General features: G+C 40.2%; 1 protein-coding gene across 7 annotated transcripts in view; it reads left to right on the plus strand.

Moving 5' to 3' along the window:
- The window catches only part of LOC132259785 (capon-like protein), a 60,121-nt gene extending 41,689 nt beyond the window's left edge, over positions 1–18,432 (plus strand). For 2 of the 7 annotated variants that reach the window (XM_059757546.1, XM_059757547.1), the window contains exons 6-10: positions 9,610–9,799; positions 11,862–11,953; positions 12,019–12,186; positions 12,903–13,025; positions 15,350–17,809. In XM_059757546.1, the coding sequence (XP_059613529.1) occupies positions 9,610–9,799; positions 11,862–11,953; positions 12,019–12,186; positions 12,903–13,025; positions 15,350–16,216 (1,440 nt within the window). In that variant the 3' untranslated portion in view covers positions 16,217–17,809. Of the gene's footprint in view, positions 1–4,950; positions 5,097–8,756; positions 9,514–9,609; positions 9,800–11,861; positions 11,954–12,018; positions 12,187–12,902; positions 13,026–13,113; positions 13,279–15,349 lie in introns of those variants that run through there. The other 5 variants (XM_059757548.1, XM_059757545.1, XM_059757544.1 and 2 more) reach the window with 5 other exon arrangements.
- The last annotated feature ends 511 nt before the right edge of the window (positions 18,433–18,943 follow it).

The following is an 18,943-nucleotide window of genomic DNA, read 5'->3' on the forward strand; positions in this document are numbered from 1 at the left end:
ACACTCATCATCATTTTCACATTACACATCCTGTGGAAGCTTCTAGCAGAGGCGAGAGAAAATCCTATCCGGAAACTGTAAATGTTTTTCCTCTCCTTCGCCTTTTTACTGCATGTCCTCAAGGGGTGGATAAAGCTGCCTTTTTGCCGTCGCCCCAGACACAGAAAAAAGGATGTCACAAGGATGAATTTATTCCCAAGAGTGAAACAAGGAGAAAGTTTGTCATTTACATTGTTTAAATTGCCCTCAACATGCTCAGCAACTCCGCGAGGATGTGTGCACTTTTCCTTCGGCCACTCCACATTGACTTTGCCATGGAGATTTATTGGATGTCCAACAATTCGATACAAATCGCGTCACTTGGCAACCTATCTCAACAACTTTGCTGCCAGGAAACCAAAAGGACGGCTTAATTTATCACAGGAGATCTGAGAAGCTTTTACAACAGGACTTCACAACTGTGCCAGCTATGTCGTCTCAAGTTTAACGACCAATATGGTGCAACACAGTCTTCAAAAAGAACACCGCAAAAATTAATATTTTTATTTGTCGCGTAAAGCGTAAACAGCTCACGACAGCTGTGAAAAAGTCCACAATTATGCAAAGCTCCAATTTGTTGGTTAAATATTTGATAAACAATCAATAAATCTACCATTCGTGCAAAAACTTAATGAAACACTCGCTTCCCAGATAAGCTCATCATTTTTTATCGCAGTCAAATTCAGAATCAATTTCCAATGTGCTCAATTCCAGCTCTAGCACATATGATGAGTAACAATGCATTGAAAATATACGTATATGGAACTTTTCCATGAAAAATCACTCTAAACTCGAGTTTCAAGCACGGAAGCTTTCAGCGCTGTTCTTTCAGCTCTGCAGCGAGTGATTCTCGCAATTTATCCATTCCCTCCGAATGGCAATATCGAAAGCAGGACTCCTGGGAACTTTTCCACTGTGCGAATTTGCATTGAGGTTGGAAACTTGCTGGTCGTCAAAATGCTGGCCCTAGGCGATAAAAATGCTATGAAATGTGGCACAAAATGGATGAAGTGGCACCTCGAGAATGCACTCTGCAACTGTGCTTTTCCCATACGTGAGCTAACCTCGGGGCTTTTCTCCTCAAATCCAACATAATGAAGTGAAAACACGCTACTCTACATCATTAGACCATCTCACGAAAGCTCTTCGCGAATCGATTTTGAGGAGAAAAGGGCTCATCCGAGCAACAAAGTGTTTCTAGGACAATCAAAGGGCGCAAAAGTGCTGCTTTTTCGCCAAGAAAAACACATTAAGAGCCTAAAAGAGTCCATTCAATTTGCTTCATCTCCTTTCCTCCGACCTTTCTTACAGCCAAGCAGCGAAAAAGTTTTCCTGCGTTAACGTTATGTCGCACTTTACACAATGGATGTTAATCCTAAGCTCAGGCTTAAACGACTCGTCCAAAGCAATGAATACATTCTTTTTAGATTGTGATCAGACTAGACTTTAGTCAAGACAGGACTTAATTTAAGCTGATACGATTGACTTAACTCATTTGTTATTAAGGAAAAGACCAAACTTTCCCAAAACATACTGATTCTCTACATACGCGAAGTTTTTTAAATATCCCCTATAAAAATATTATCACAAATTTCATAGCAATATTATCAGAATCTCAGGATATTGAGCTTATTTAAATTCTTATGAAAAAATTTCTCGTACGAAAATGTGGGATTTTGCTTTCGTACCTTTTAAAGAGTAGGTATGAAATTTTCAAAATTCAACAAATTAATTTGCATATTATATATTTGCGGCTTATATTTCTACAAATACTCGAAAAGACCTGAACATTTTTAAAAAAACTTTCCGAAGGAAAAAAAAACATAATATTCACAGTACGACTATTCCCAAAATCACGAAAGATTTCTCGTCCTCTGCTGACATTTGTGTAAAGAAGTGGAGGAGCGTGTGCGATAACACCACCCCCGTCGCCGAGAGCGAGATAATTTGTATGTCGAATTGTTATTCGTGCACTTGCCACCCACCACGAAAGCTCGCCTCCAAGAGTCGTTGCAGGAGCGCGTGTTGGGGCGATAAGGGAAATTTCATTTACATGACAATGCTCATTTAAAAGCTCTCCCTCGCGTCTCTCATTGTGCCTTTGTGGATGCGGCGACTTCATTCTGTGCGTCTTTCTTCCTTGGAGCAACAATAAAAATATGAAATGGTAAGTCGAGGTGACAAAATTTATGGATTCAATCAACAACACGAGGGCGGGCTTTATGGTCCAACCATCGAGAGCTCTCGGCCACTGAACTTCCCGCTGGAAATTGGATTTTTCCGACACTTTCCCAAGTCGCATCTTCGCGCCATGAGTTTATTAATCATGTCCCCAAAATTGACTCTTCAGAAATGGAAATTTCCCATCTCGAGGGGTGATAAAAATACGTCAATATGCTTTCGACTTTCCGCACCATCTTCAGCAACAATAGAAGTGGCCGATAGAATGCTTGATGGAATAATTCCATGTATAATTCGCCACTGAGACGTCTCCAGGAGTGGCAAATCTCTGAAAAGCTCCCTTTCTATTCCTCACATCAAACCTCCTGCTAAGCTCCCTATTTTCCTCTCACGAGAGCTTTCAGCATTTGCATCTCAGATTCGCTCAAGAGGTTTTTTTCCCTCCATGCGAAGTGAGATCGCTTTCAGATTATGCACCAGTGCACAGATCGAGGGAATTAAGGAACAACAGAAACGTGTATTTTGCTCTTTTATCGCTACATAAGCTTTCAAGTTTTTTTTTGCAAAATCGTGGAAATGCCCTTTCATATTTCGTCCTTACTTACCATTTTCAGTTCCATGGCAATTAAACTCCGCAACTTGAATCTCCACCTTTAATAATACCCTTTTATACGTTTTATATTTTTCGATGAAATCCGTCCTTTGAATGGAACGAGCACTTCTGTACACATTGTGTCGCTTTGAACCTACAAATTGCAAAAGCTCTCTCACCATTTCATCAACCGTGACACAATTTCGTGGAGTTTAGAGCAAATTGCAGGGCTTTTCAGCCACGCGGAAGCCATTGAATGCCCTCTGCAGCCACGTGCAATTAAGTCACAGCGAATTTGTGATTTGGGCGATAGCGTTTTGTCCTCGAAGAGCTCCTTATCTTACGGGGATTTTCTCATTTGCTGGATGAAGGAGTTTTCGGGTGAGGAATCGCGCAGAATAGCCATAAATTCTCAATTACTATCATGGCGGGCTGAAGCTTTTCCCTCTTGCTCGGGATGTCAGCAAAAGAGCAATAAATGGTGCTCTCAGAGAACGTGAAATTGAATTATGTTCTCTATTTCCTCCAGAGCAATTTCCATAATTGCCATGCACGATAAATATGCTAATATTGAGAGTGTATCCTCGCGTTTTCCTAAGTGGGTAGCTTTTCGGCAATATTCTTTCAAAGGCTCAACAATTAAAGCTGCGAATTCTCCATGTAGACCTTGAGATGGCGGACAGGAGATTTTCCAATGCGGAAGTGAGCTTGAATATGCAGATGAGGAGGTTTCTGGGTGCGCGTCTTCTCAACATGATCGTAAAAAGTGCGTAAAATTGGCGCAAAAATCAATTTCGGACCAGTTGTAAAATACAACAAACTTTGAAAATTAAAGGCTATGAAAATATTATACGATTCTCACCACCTGTTTTTCCTCCTCATTTCACATACCCAAACATTCTGTCGGTCGACAGACTCACGCGGAATCGGTGACGCACTTCTCAAATGCCCAGCAAATCCCAAGCCTCAAGACTGTTGATTTTTCAATCCAAACAACTCCTCGCCACCTTGACATTCGCCACTTCTCATGAAGGGGAGGACAAAAATAGGTGTGAAATCTCTGCCATTCCCAAAAGTCACGTAAAGTCCACTGAAAATTAATTAAAATGCATTTTGCAGTGACATTGCAAGCGTCTTTTTTCGCTTACCACCCGAAAACCGATGATGATCAAAAATAACTCTGAACAAGTCCGAATTTCAATTAAATTTCCAATTTCAATTTGTTACATTACACACAGTCGCTAATTCTATACGTGTAATGCATTATTGCAACTTTTCCACCGATTCGCAATGAAAAGTTCATGTGAACTTTTCACCAACTATTTTATGGATATATTGTGTCAAAAAGCATGTAAATATTTTTTTTTTTAACAATGCGAAAAGGAAATAAAATTGCAGTTTCCGCGATTGGTCAATATAATGCAATACATTGTTCGTGCAAAAAAGGATGGTGAAAAAGTGAGTAATTGATATGTAAATGTTTCGGATGGTAATTTCCAATAAATAAAAATGTGACAAGAGGACGTAAAATGTTGATACAAATTAGTGAAACCCATGAAAATATAAAAAGGATATTTGTAAGCATTCGTTATGCGTCATTATAGTTAGAGGATGTTTGAAATAGTGGCCATTCTGGATTGATTTTTCTGCACAACCTTGAGAAAAAAAAATTGTATTTCATCACAGCTTCCATTAGATAAAATTTCTTTTATAAATTAATTAAATTCGAAGAGCCATTTAAGCTTTCAACAGATAATTCAAACTTTTCTATTTGCCAAAAAATCGCCTCTGATCCAATTATTGCTTCTGATTAATGACTCCTGATCTAATCCACCGAATTTCCGCTCAAGCAACAAGATCTTGGATGTGTTCAGTGATTGCTAAATTGATTAACTCGATGAGCTTCTTGGCACAAATTCTCCACCGCGAATGTCCAATAAATTCTGCATAGTAAAATTTTCTCTCACTCAAAACTAAGAAATCGTGGGTGAGCTGTTGATGTTTTGAGGAAATGGAAAGAGATGGAAAATGTATCTTTTCCACCTGCGCAGGATCAAGCTGCGCAACTTCTCACTTACGCAGAACATATTTCCAAGTCGACGCGTTCCGACGATCAGTGATTGTCGTGAGATCGGACAAAGCGGGAGTGTTGGAAAGTTTAAAATAGCACGAAAATTGGGAGAATTTCGCACTTAATAAATTTGTTTGTGTGGCAATTTCTGCGACCAGAGACTTTACTGTGGACTTTCACTAGAAATTGGTGGAGTTCTTGCTCTTTTCCCGAGTATTTTGCGATGATTATGTAATACGGAAGAGTGGGAAAATTGAAGAGGGCTTTTCAAGTGTTTGTTCTGGACGGGAAAAGCCTGGATTTTTCACACTCTGGCCGATAAACATACATTTCTGCGCGTTTCTTTCATCTTTTGATCGATCGTGGCAGTGAAAATCTCAAGCACAGAGTGCGGCAATGTAAATGCGTGATCAATTGTACCACGAAAATTCCTTTAGTGGTCCGTAAACCTCCCTGAGAACGGCCAACAATATCAACTTGAGTGTCTGCCAAATGTCTTTCAAATACTCAAGGCATTCAAAGCGACACTCTGACTTGAAGAAATTCAATTACTTGCGCCGCGCTAGGCTTCGTGTGGATCAAAAGCTTGGGCTTCACCTTTCACCACACACGGAGGTTAATCTAATTACGATCACCCGAGCACGTGCCAGGACTGAAAATCAATGTCTAGGCGATTTTTCTCGCTGTGAAAATTCTCACCGCGACAGAATCATTAATTTTCCCCCTTGGACGACACAAAGAGCCATTTTATTATTAACTATGTGAATTTGGGGAAACGCGAAAAGCCATATTTTATGCTACCGTCACAGATGATCCTGTCTCTTGTGCGGTGGTTTCAGAGTAATAAAAAGAATTATATTGGAGAGTGTAATTGAAACATAGTTTCATGGTCAAATTAATAACTCACAACACAAAGTCAGGAAGAGTCGCAAATGGTCAAACCTGCCAATTATTGGCTCTCTGGCATAGCGAAGTTGTGCCAAAAATAATTTCTCAACCACTCAATTTTCCACACTCAATTTCATCTGCGAGGCATTACATTAAATATTAAATACACAAGCACAGGGTGGAGCAACTTGTGTGCGTTATCGATTCGAAAATTCACCCCCAGCAATGATTGACACATTTAATTTCCACGAGAAGCGCAATGCAATTCTCCTCGAGAGTGGAGCAAGGAAATTGTCGCAGACATATTCCGGATAATTGAAAGATTTATTACATTCAACGTATCCCAGTTTTTTCCATAACTTGGCCCCAAAATGCCTTGAGGAAATCAAAGAGAGATCATAATTCTCTGCGAGGATGAAAAATGCGAAGACGTGCCTTTGATAATTTAGTGGACGAGACTCCACATTCACGTCACAATATTTTCAATTCATATTTTATCGCACCCAGTTTTTACTCATCAACGCGATCAAAGTGATTAATTTACGCGCGAAAAATGATTGGTGAATTTTATAGTAAGGAGATTTGAGAGTATGTGGGACATTGTTTACACAATCAAGAGCCGGAAGTGTAATGAGATTTTTCTTAGAATTAAGCTTAAAGATCTCAATTCTGGCATCGACGTTATCGTGAATTTTAAAATCACTGCAAAAAATTGATATTCTGGCACAAACAAGGATTTCAAAATTTCATAAAGCAAAGCGATTAGTAGAGTGTGAATGCAGCGACTATTCCATCACAAATGTTTGTTATTCAATGATACGAATCTAAGAAGTTCTACAAATATTGATATACTGTCAGGTTTACAATAGCCTGCAGAAATTGATTAATGCACTATCGCTAAAGAATAAAAATACGATAGGAAGTCACAAGCAGATCGTAACAATAAATCGATGCGAATATGACAAAAAACGTATTGAAAATATGTTATTTGGGAATTTTTGGGAACAAGTGCCAACAGTTTGTTCATATTAAAATGTCCTTGCAAGAAATAACAACGTATGAACAATGCCCGAAAGACCATTTTACTGAATTCTGCACTGAAGATGTCCTGTGTATAAATCATGAGATTGGTCAGCCTAGTTTCAGAGTGAAAGTAGAGATTCTGAGGATCAAAGTAGAGCGCAGAATTCATTTTGTACAGGCCAAAGAAGATTTGATATAAATTTTTCTGACAATTCTGGCACTGCTTTCTGGAATTGTCTGGACGCACCATAAGTGTTTGAATCCGAACTCATGTCATTAAATTGTGCAGAGAAAATAGATTGCCACAATGCTTTGAAATCGACAAGAGAATAAATCCCTATTTGCTCTTTTCCCTTCGGTCGGAAAAAAATCTCCCATGAGCTGACATTTATTTGACTTTGTAACTCCGAGTAAAACCAATCTAGCCCGATAGCGATAGCGTCATTTGTCTCCTGTTATTCCAAAGGAGACGTTCAGTGATTGCTCTTCTAGATGAAAGCTTGTAAATGAAACTTTTTACTGCAAAATTACACCTTCATCTCACCTTGTGCGCGGCGTGGCGGTAAATCAAGTGTCATTAGCTTATGCAAGGAGCTTTCGGGAGCTTTCTGTGGGTGGGATTATTTTTCCATGGGATTTGCACACTTAAAAAAGCCCTTGTAATCCCGGCTGAGAGATGACGAAAATTATGCAGAGAATGGAATCGCCTTATAGTGCAGAATCATGGTGTCGGGCCAAAGTGATGCATGGCATGGCAAAAATAGACCATTAGATAGCATGGCCAGTGAGTTCAATTTACTCTTGGTGAACAATAAACAAGCAAACAGTGAGTGCAATCAATCACTGAGGAACTTTCGAGTCATTAGAAGACTGATAATCTCATGCACAGACACATTCGATGTTCGCTGTCGCACTTAATCTTCCCCAGAATTACCACAATGCTCGTAAATATGTTCGCGAATTGCAGTGGTGAGAATACAAATTGGGAGGCAAAAAAACTATGGCCAATTCAATGAAATTTTCATATACTTCACATGAATATTCAAGAGTGCAATTTTCAGAGGGACAAAACACGCCAATATTGCCAATGCAGATTGACTAATTCATTTCCCATTCAAAGTCAATTCGATATTTATTCAGTACCAGAGCTTTTGCAGAACCTCAAAGAATCCGGGTCAATCCATCCAATAGAAGAATTTCCATTTCGATGCAAATGAAGGCTAGGGGTTTGAAAATGATTCGCAATGAAGAAAATTTCCAATTATTTTCCATTGCAGAGGAATCACAAATCAATAACATACCAACCATACCGACCAACAATCTCATCAATGCCTGTCAAACACCAAATCTGATGGTGTTTTAAATTGCGTCTGGGATTCAATTAAAAGCTCAAATTGAATTTAATCATTTTTTAGCCCACTATTTCTTTAAACTTAAACTGTCACAATTGGCAAAGACAGATTGATTTTACATTAGTTTTCTGCGCGGAATCGCACTCAGGATTACTCATACCGCATGATTTATTTGGATGTGGCTATCCAGAGTGAATCAATGGCGTTCTCCAATAAGACAATTAATCACAGAAGTTCCACTCACTCGGGATGAGTTTTATGATCTTGTTTATGGGTTGGGGAAAAGCCAATAAAATCGATTTTATTGGGTACATTTAAGACAAATACTTCAGAGGCGGAAAAAGATGAGGAATATAAACACCACTTTTAAATTATTTGCTTTCATGCTGTGGATTTTGAGCGCACAGAGATTTATTTTCGACCCAGCGACATGTTGAAAGAGGGCGAGCTTTTCCATCCTGAAACTTGGCTCTGAATTTTAATGAGACTCATTTGCAATTAAAAGCCCATATTTTCTGAATAAACATACAATAGGGCTTAATAAATGTTATTATCATAATCAATAAAGTAGAAATACACGGGAAAATGCAATAATTTCATCGAAATCTAGGTGAAGAGCGTTTAATACGTTGAATATGAGCGAAATGGTGGGCCACCAGAGGAGAGAAGATTCACCTGTGGCCAGGGATATCTCCATGTCGCCGTCATCGCGACGTCGGGCGGATTTTACGCTTCGCCAGCTTCAGAATGATGTCATGTTTCGAGCTAGATCGACACTCAGTAGCCTAGGAGATGTCATGAAGCGTCCTTCTTCCTCAAAAAACCATGCCAAACCTCCTCATAAACATCGCAGCACGCTAGACTTCTTTATGTGCACCCGACATAAGAAGATCGAAGCCAAAAAGGAGACCCTGAACGAAAAAGTGCCATCCGATGTAGTCAATCGAAGACCGAAAAGCAAACTGACACGCAATAAGAGCCTGGATTGTGAAGGCGAAGAGAATCTCCCTCTTAGAAAGAATGACACAAGTCTCTCCGTTGGGGAAAATCTCAACTGGATTCCAGAAGAAAATCCTCCAAGAGCACGACCTTCATCTTATCATGATGGCAATGTAACGGTTAAAGCACGGCTAAAGCTCCAGAAATTCATTTCTCAGGACGAAAGTGCAATCACTCCGATTAAATCCCCAAAAATCATACGCCAATCCTCTTATGATCCTCGATCCCAACGCATTTCTGAAGAGAAACACTCTGAGGAGAACCACAACTTGGAAGTGCCTCAGAAGCCTCGCAAAAAGCTCTCTTTCCGAGAACCAGAGAACGACGCTTATTTCCAGCGAAGCAATAGTCTAGATTCTGAGCTTGAGGTATTACAGAGAAAACTTGACTGTGGAGATAATCGATCTTTTATTCTGCTCTAATAATCTTGACTGGTGTAAGTAACTTTCGTCCTCTTTTCACAGTCACAGGCCATGAGGATCGTTCGCACTGTTGGTCAGGCCTTCGAAGTATGCCACAACCGCAAAGTGGCCACCCAGAACGCCAAGGCGGCATCCTTGGAGCGTGAGGATGCAGGCTCAGAGACGCCCTGTGATACATCGGAACAGGATCGATGCTCGGACCCACTGACAGACGACGAGGAGCCTCGCAAAGGTATTCATTTATACACTAAAATTCCAAATCCAGTTTTTTTTAAACACCGCGATAAATCACTTCTTCATAGTCATACTTTGTGACTGAATGATTCTATGCAAAACTACTCAATTGAGGCCAAATTGATGGTGTTTCGGTGAAGATACTGTCTGACATAGAAATTCAGCTCAATTCAACTATGTTGATTTATATTATCTACAATGCCATTCACAATCACATTATACTACCATACAGTGGACAAATTGCGAACAATGCAAACGAAATTAATTTGATTTGACATCAATCCAAATGCAGACGATAGACAAATTAGTTTGAGAGACGAAGTCAATTCATGAACGGACTATCGCATTAATGTCTTTGCGATGCTTCAGATCACATTCTCAAAGAGTGCAATATTAAATCGCCAGGCGGGTGACAAAATGCAGAAATATGCAAACAACCTCAAAAGGCTTGCAGTGAATTTTATGACTTTTTTCGCCACACCAACACTTTGCTTAACTCTTCCGGCAAACAGTAAAAGCTCCGAAAGCTCTCCCTGCCCAGCACAAAAAACAAGCACATGTAGTCGAAAAGTGATGCACACGAGGCCAGAAAAACTGTGGCAGGAAAACATTTTACTGAATTTATTGCCACATTCCCAATGGGGCGGGGGTTTTTCGGCAATGTGCGGGGTGGAGAGGTCGCGAAGGCATGTGTGAGCTGTATTTAACGATTTAATTTACAATGTGTGCACGCGGGGGAGTTGATAAAACGACCCTGGCGAGATGGGTGGCCCAAGTGACGTAATTAATGCAATGGAAATGATTTATTGAGAAGCTCAGTGGCTCATTGTTTAATAAACAGTCGCCCGCCCACTCACTAATTAACCCTTTTCCTAAATTTATTGCACTCGATGCTCTGAGACAACATTATATTGATCCGGACGCAGAGGTCAAAGAGGGTGTCAGGACAAGCCTGGCAATCACACACTCACACACACACACACACACACCAGAATAATCATTAATTGTGGCAACATTCAACTTCATCCCGGAAGAGATGTGACGAAATGTGACGGGGTGTCCATTGTCCTGTTTTTCACTGCTAGAATGGTTCAAGCTGAAGTGAAAGCTTTTCAATTGTGGTCACTTTAGAAAGCAGCAATTCTGCTTATATAAATGGTTGTAAGACAACACTGAAAGTGGGCGGAGCATCTGAATGGGTGGAGCACGCCTAATTTTCACTCAATTCCGCTCTTTATCATGTCATTCTCATTAAATTCACTCACACCAAAGCAAAAATTAATAAATAACCCACCCGAAAGTTGCATTGCACGCCGCAAACAAGCGCGATTTATCTCAATGTGACAGTGAAGTGCCTTTCTTCAGTCGCGACAAAGCACTGAAAGTTTTGCATTTTATGTAATTTATGGTGCGCAAATAAATCAAAATGCGTACACAATGCGCGACAGGCGCTCCAGTTGCAACTTTCATCTCTCAGGGGTGGGTTTATCTTAGCTCATCCTCCCATTGAGTCGCACGACAAGTCGTGGAAATGACAATGTTATTGTTGTAACTTCCGCCTCCCGAGCGTTCTCTCCCACTCTTGACGGAAGTGACTGAGGCGTCGCGATATTGCAGAGTGTTTTCCGCAATATGAGATCTTTTTGTTATGTCTACCATACAATTTCCATGGTGCTTTAATTGGGATCGATTGCCACGATGTTTTTGGTAAGTTCTGAAGACAATGTGTGGGCAGGAAATTGCGCGATGTGCGGCGCTCTTAATTGCCTTAAGCGTTACTCAACAAGTGGCTTTAAGACAACCCACTGGAATTTATGAAATTCTACCCGGAAAGAATTCATAAAGAATTCATCCCGGATCAACCCTAAAAATTTCATCTGTCAGGGGATGAGGAAAACACACAATTCTCACTCACCCCTATCTGCAAATCTGTGGCTATTCAATTGAATCCTCCCGGCAAATGTCTCACGAAGCGTGACGATGTCATGTGACGTGATCTATTGTCCGCCAGAAAATCAATGCGACCAACAAGAACTCACTCTCTGCGCCACCCTTTTCAGAAATCATCCCCATCACGCCGGAGCCCGTGCTGGCACGACCAAATCACCTGGACATCCTCTCGCAGGTCAATTTCGACAGCCGGAAATCACCAGTGAGTACACGCAATTTTCCATCTCACCTGGCCTTTCCGCACTGTCAATCTTTTGCACATTTCAGCAGGAGAACGACGACAGGGCCGCCAGCCCGATGCCCGCCGCTCGCGAAATCCAGAAGCTGAAGGAGCAGCTGGAGCAGCAGAGCCTGCAAACGCGCCAGGCACTGGCCCAGCTCATGCTCGTGCGGGAACAATTGATTTCGGAGACGAACGCCAGGGTGGAGGCTCAGGTATGACCCTCTATGCATGCCACTTCAAGCGTAAACTGTGCACAAGACGTGCCTATAGTTGCAATTGGGAAGGGTGTCTCAACGAGTGCCATATTAAATTGTGACAGCAGAGCTCACTTTTCTGGTACCCCAGGACAATTACAGAACGAACACAGATTATACGATAAAAAACCAACAAGAACTATATAAATTGATTAAACTTAGCAAATTAACAATTTGTACTAAGCAGATACTTATGATATTTTTCGTAGCAGAATGCGAAAAGAGCATGAATTAATTTCTTTTTCTCGAAAATTTATTAACACTCACAGTCAGATATGAAAATATCCAGAGGTTTACGACCTCTTGAAATCCAATCCCTTTATATTTCAATATAACTCATCCAATACCCAAAATTCAATAAAGGAATCTCCATCTAACCTCTTTGGTAATTCATGGGTTCTCAGCACAACTTTGCCTCGCTCTCCTCTTAAAATTTAATCCTTGCGAGCATTTTTACCCTGGAATCAGAAAACGTCAATAAACTCGTTTAAAGTAATTGAAAGTCTGGGCGAAAGATTGCTCGAGTGTTTCAATCAATAGCATTTCAGCAATATTAAATTGTGTGAAGACGAGCCTGGAAGTGTGAGGGTCTGGCGGTATTTTATGCCGAGGGGATGTTTTTATTGATCCCCAGGCTTTGAGTGTGTCTCTCACCCAGACTTGTTTTCTTGTAGGCCCGCACACAGCAGCTTCTGCAGCAGAACCGAGAGCTTCTGGAGCATATTGCCGCTTTGGGAGGCTACCACGAGCCGGATAGACCCAGCCTGACGGCGGCCACCCTCGGGATTGCGCCTCAGGTAACATTTTTGCCGCTATGCCAGCTTTAAGGAAGATAATATTGATTCAATTCTGCTCTCTGTATGTTGTTCTTTTCCTCGCCTTCAGCCAGCCCATCTGCTACAATTATTGTTTATTTCGCAAATTTTATTGTTTGACGCCATTCCCTCTGACATCACACACAAATATACATTCCCAAAAAGCGCCACAGATACTGAGAATCTACGGGAGTAACGCTCTCTAGAGTGTTATTTAAGGGGGTATTTGTGCGGTGTGGGGAAAAGGGAGCATTTCAGGGATTGCATTGCGATTATCTCATTATTTATTATCTTGTGCGGTGAACACTGAAAACGTCATTGGAAATTCATTTAACATCGATACGATGGCCATTAGTCTGCTAAATATTTCTTCTCGTCTCTCCTCATTTTCGCTGAACTAAGCAGTTTACGTGGCCAGCATCCGAAATGGTGGCCTCGCTGTTCATTGACTCGTTCTCTCATCATTGTTCCAACCATTTCGACGCTTAAAGCTCATTGCATTAATTTCATCTCTCGCCAAAAGCTCCGCAATCTCAGAGTGTCTCGAGAAATTTTCTCATACAATTTTGGTCAGTCACTTCAGAGTAGCAGAATAGCATTAGAGTAGCTCAGGGGGCTGAAGCTGCAGATGAACTCAAGAGTTGGATGCTTTTCGTCAAGGTATTTTCTCACTCTCTCTTCTTCATTTGATTACAGACCCGAGAGAGAGAAAGAGTTACTCTTGATAAATTGCACACAAGAAGAAGTAAAATAATGAGACAAGTTGGTACGCAGTTGAGAGAGCTTTTGGGCAACTTTGCAACATTTGCTTTGTAGCTGAGAGCTTTCAGAACAATTTAAATATCATGTTGAAGAATAGTGTGCAAATACATTTTAATAAATTTCCGTTTAATTTATTCCGGGAAACTTGCAATTTTATAGTGTTAAATACATAAGAGTACATTGATGAGCATATAAGTCAATTAGTTGGAAATTGTTTCAAAGACGTTCAAGAGAAGTCGACTTATTATACTATTATCCCAAGTAAAGTGAAATCATCTCAATTTCAGCTTAGTAAGGTTAAATTAGCGACAATTCTGATGCAGTGAGGAGTACTAGAAGAGAAACTTCCCTGCTTTTCCTGTATTTTCTCTATCAATTTTTCCTCACAGCATCCGCCCAGTCTTGCGTGAGATAATTTGGGGTGGGTGGCAAAACGCTCGAGACGCTCTTATATAGAAATTCGCACGATGGAAAACAAGTGGAGGAATTTCTTCATTTGGGGACGATTTTTCCAGCGCCAGTGGATGAATTATGGATGCTTTGGGGTATGAGGCAAAAATTTATAGTTGCTAGATAAAGAGCAACTACACCCTAAGTCACTTCTGCTACATTTAATGCACAAATGAGGAAATTCCATGCTTCCGATGCTTCTTCCTGCCATTCGCAGAGGAATTTACTTTTTAATATCGAAGAGCTGTTAAATCTCTGGCTCAATTACTGTAGATTTTTCTCTCCTCTTTTAAAATAATTGCTCAAAAGAGATGTGATGTAAAAAAACGGGGGGTGGATAAACTTTGAAAGCTCGTTCTCTGAGTGGAAAAATGCTAAGCTAACAGAACGACCAGCATAGCATTTATATTTACACAAAAACACGTTCCAGAATCCTTTTGAAAGAAGCGAACCTCCATGTGCAAAAATGCTCAACCAAAGCTCATTCAATTCAAATGTTGAATGGTTGGAGTGAGAGAGAGAAATTCTTTCAGCAAACTTTTCCCAACTATCATCCTCAGGGGTTGAAAAAGAGCACATAAATTCATCGTGAAAATGCCAAAAGTTGGACTGGGAAGCGCGTAGAATCCTCTCGGGAATTTCTCTCGCGCGCAAAAAAGCTCCGCAGGCCAATTTATGTAATCGGTGAAACATTACAAGAAAAATCACACTGTCAGAAAAGTCATGCTTATTTTTATATTTTCACGGTAACCTCCCCTTTTTCCTTTCTTCCTCTTGCAAAGAATCCTCGCCCTTTGCTCCTCACTCGTTTTATATGTGCTCCAATTGCTGTTAATACAGGCGAAAGAATTAAATTCGTGTGTTTTTGCATGTGTTCTCTAGAGCGTGTTCATTTACGTTGTTCTCTCTTCTTTTTCCTTAATTTTGTTTATGCGTCAAATACACGAAAAACACAGTCATAGATTGAGGAATATTGAGGTAAGTGGAAGTTTTTTTTGACAAATATTCTTGCATGCCTTCTCTCAATGTTGACTACGCTAATCTCTAGGGAATGTGTAGCAAATCACTAAGAGCAGTATCGTTTTCTCTTACAGTCACCACTCTTCCTGACTCCTACTTCGGACGAACTAGGTTCTCCTGTTCGCAAGACATTCGCACCACCCAATGCGGCGACACTCACCCAACTGGGCACTATAAATCAGCAACTGACCACTCTCAGTCAGCAATTGTCGGGCCTAAATCAACAACAGCAGAACCTTCACAATCTCCAGCAACTAACTTTTGGAGCTGCTCCCCTATCTTCGTCTTTTGCACCCCCCAGAAGCACCCCGTCGAGTAGTGGAGAACTGATCTCGCAGCAGGAACTCTTCCAACTCAATGCGGAGCTGTTGTCCCGCCTGCAGAATCTAAACTTTGGCCAAAATGGCACCCAAAATGGAATGAATAACAACTCACCGCAAAGTTCCTTCATCTTCTGCAATTCTAGCGCTTTGGGTGGCAATAACAATGCCAATCTTCTGAACTCACCATCAAGCGGAAGCAATCTTACACCCTCGCCACTTGGAACACTCAACCGCTCCTCCTTCTCGACCAGTCCACTGGACGATAGTCTGGCCGTGAGCTTGGAGAGAAACCTAGACGCCAGTGATCACGACACTCATCTTATAAAGCCCTTATCTCAAGTTGGCACCCTCACAACTCTGGATTCTGAGGGAAAGGTGAAAGTTTTGGTACCTGTTTCTGGCAGTTCCAGAAGCACAACAGGCCGCAGAACTGAAAAGAAAGTCACTCTGCCTGAAATGGTGACACTCAAAGTTACGGATGAGAGTGGAAATGTGACAAAGAAGCTTCCAGCGACGCCGAGTTTCATCACAAGGAGCACCAGCGAAAAAGTGCCCAGTCGCAGTCAAATGATGGTTCAGGTGCAGAGGACGCAATGGGCACGGCACACGACCAAGTAGATCGCTAGCGAAAGAATCACAAGAGGAGGGATTCGAACAAGAGTACCACATAATCACGTATATTTTAACGATCGACGCTTCTTCCACGAGGAAGACTATATTTTCTCAAGACTTCCATACTTGTATGTGAATAGATCTTTATAAAAATCCACAAAATAAATAAAAACCTATATAAATCAAAGCATAATTAGTTAATTAAAATTATCGTTTGCGTTATTTTTTCTGGCCAAATAATAAAAAAGCGCAGAATTATCAGCTGATAAGTAAGCAAATTGTAAATCTTTAGATTCTATTCACATATTAAGTATTCAGAAGAGACGAAAAATACAGAAATCCTTGCCAAATTCTTGTCAAATCACTCTCTACAGATAATTAAGTTGAAACTTCCTCAATCAACACGAGTCGAGAAAAAAACGAACCCTCCTTTTGTGAGCACTTCGAGGGGTTCTTTTGAATCTCCTGTCACTTTCACTAATGAAGAAGGTGAATTCTATTGTTGGGAACAATTCAAGACTTTCTGGATTATCAATTTTTTCCCTCTTCTGAAAGCTTGACAGGGATTCCCTCAAACTTATACTATATATTATATACAATATTCTTTCTGTAAATAGCAACAACTCCTAATTGTCAATTTTATATTAAATGAAAAGAGATTCTATTCTATTTATTGTAGCTAAGGAAATTTACTCTTAACACACTCTCTCTTTAATGTTAGGTATATTCAGAATATCAATTTTCATAAAGGATGTCTTCGAATGTGGTGCCAAGAGATAAACTGTTCTTCTCATATTAAATCATGAAAAAATATCACAATTAAATTATCTTACATGTTAGGCTGATCATTTGACAAAAAGTGCCAAAGAACAATGGAATAAATTGAATTACATAGTATTTTTATCTTAAGGGATTAATAACGTGAACATGAGGCATTTCCCAGAATCCCCAGCCTGTGAAATTCCCCCCAGAGACCAATTCAATTGGTCATTCGCACCTGAAAATGCAGGTGAAAAATTAATTAAGCCCACCAAATCCGCCTGAGGCGCATCTGAATCTGAAAGCTCTGCAGCTTTATCCATTGTTAATAGCATTTTCTGCCCATATTTGATTCAAACCAGAACCTCCCCGCAACACAGGACAGGGAAATCAATGGGAGTGACGCAAAACCATGTTCACGTACATAAAATTGTACATAGTTCTTGAGATCCTAGGTTTAAAATGAATATATTGTTAATTTTGAGATCAAGAGGATATTTTACCAGTGTTACAATTATCTTTTGTATATCGTTTAGCGTGATGTGAAGATGCCAATGTCACGATGAGAAAATAAAATAGTGAATTCTATTGGAGCTTTTTTATCAGATATGCAAATGTAGTCATGGCATTTTTTCTTCTTCAAACTTTTTGAATTTCCCAATCAAGGATGGAAATGCAAAGTATCGATCCAATAACTTAAATCTGAGTATTTTATGCTTGCAGCTATCCTCAACAGCCAAAGTGGCTCGCTGGTTTTCACAATTGCCATGGAATCAGGCTTCGCTTTCGCGTCCAGAGAGTGGCTTCGTCTCTGGTGATTCACGGAGCGAAAAGAACATCCTGGGCGAAGACAACCTCGACAGTGGAGGAGCCAAGGAGCCAGAATTTTGTGACGAGTACCTCCTCGTCGAAGGCACGGCAAATCTCTGGGCGAAACTGAGTGCAAAGAAGCGGAGGAAATTACTCGGACTGCGTCTTGGCAAAGTGACAACGTTCTAAAAGCCCTCCAATTTGTAGAACAAGTATTAACTTTCATTAGCTGATAGCGTCGACTAAGATTTAATCTTAAGTGGCAATTATATTATCTAATATATTCCATGTAATCTTATTTGTTTAAGGATTATCATTCATCGAAATCATGTGTTCAAAATTTACTGTGAATTAACATTCCAGAGCTAAGCACCTTCTTTAGGATCATCTTCTTCCCTCTTGAATTGAAAATCACTGTGAGCATTCTATTGATTTAATTGAATTCGCCCTGGAGGGCCAATTTCCTCTCCCTGTTTTCCACATAGAGGGAAAACAACGGAGAGAGAGAACAATCTATAATATGCATAAATTATATTTAATAAGACTGACAAAATGTATCAGAGTTAATTACGAGGATTTCTATATATTTGCTAGAACAATTTTAGGTCCTTTTGTACGGTAATATGTTAGAGAATAAAGGGAATTGCATGCCATCCACAGCTCAGGTATTTTCCTCCCGAAATATCCTCAATCGACAATCCGGCAATTTATCATGTGTCACAGTCATCCTCTGGGGGCATCATAAATTGTAATTCCCACCGACGTGGCTATTAATTAGGTGGAGGTGGCAGAAAAAGGTGGGAAATTGAGTGGAAAATTGCTGAGAGGGGTTGGAATCACAATTTGACTCTATTAATTCGCCTCACTCACTTTCGGAGCACTTCTTCTTCCTAGAAAAATACCTCTTCGGTAAGGGAAATTGCGGCGATTTTTCGGATTATCCTCGGGTAATTTTCCTGTTAAATTATTTAATTGCCTTGATGAAATGACACTTTTGAGCCTAATATCAATTTTAGGTGAATATCAGGTAAGTTAAAAAAAAAAAATATTTTTCACTGCATCTGCATCATCGTAAAATGATTAAGAATCTTCAATCATTTAGTAAAATACATACTTTACTATACATTTATTGCTCAGTTCAGTTCAAATTTCTTATGTCTCATT

The sequence above is a fragment of the Phlebotomus argentipes genome, unplaced genomic scaffold (assembly GCF_947086385.1).
Source record: "Phlebotomus argentipes unplaced genomic scaffold, Phlebotomus argentipes genome assembly scaffold_18, whole genome shotgun sequence".
Classification (NCBI taxonomy): Eukaryota; Metazoa; Arthropoda; class Insecta; order Diptera; family Psychodidae; genus Phlebotomus; species Phlebotomus argentipes.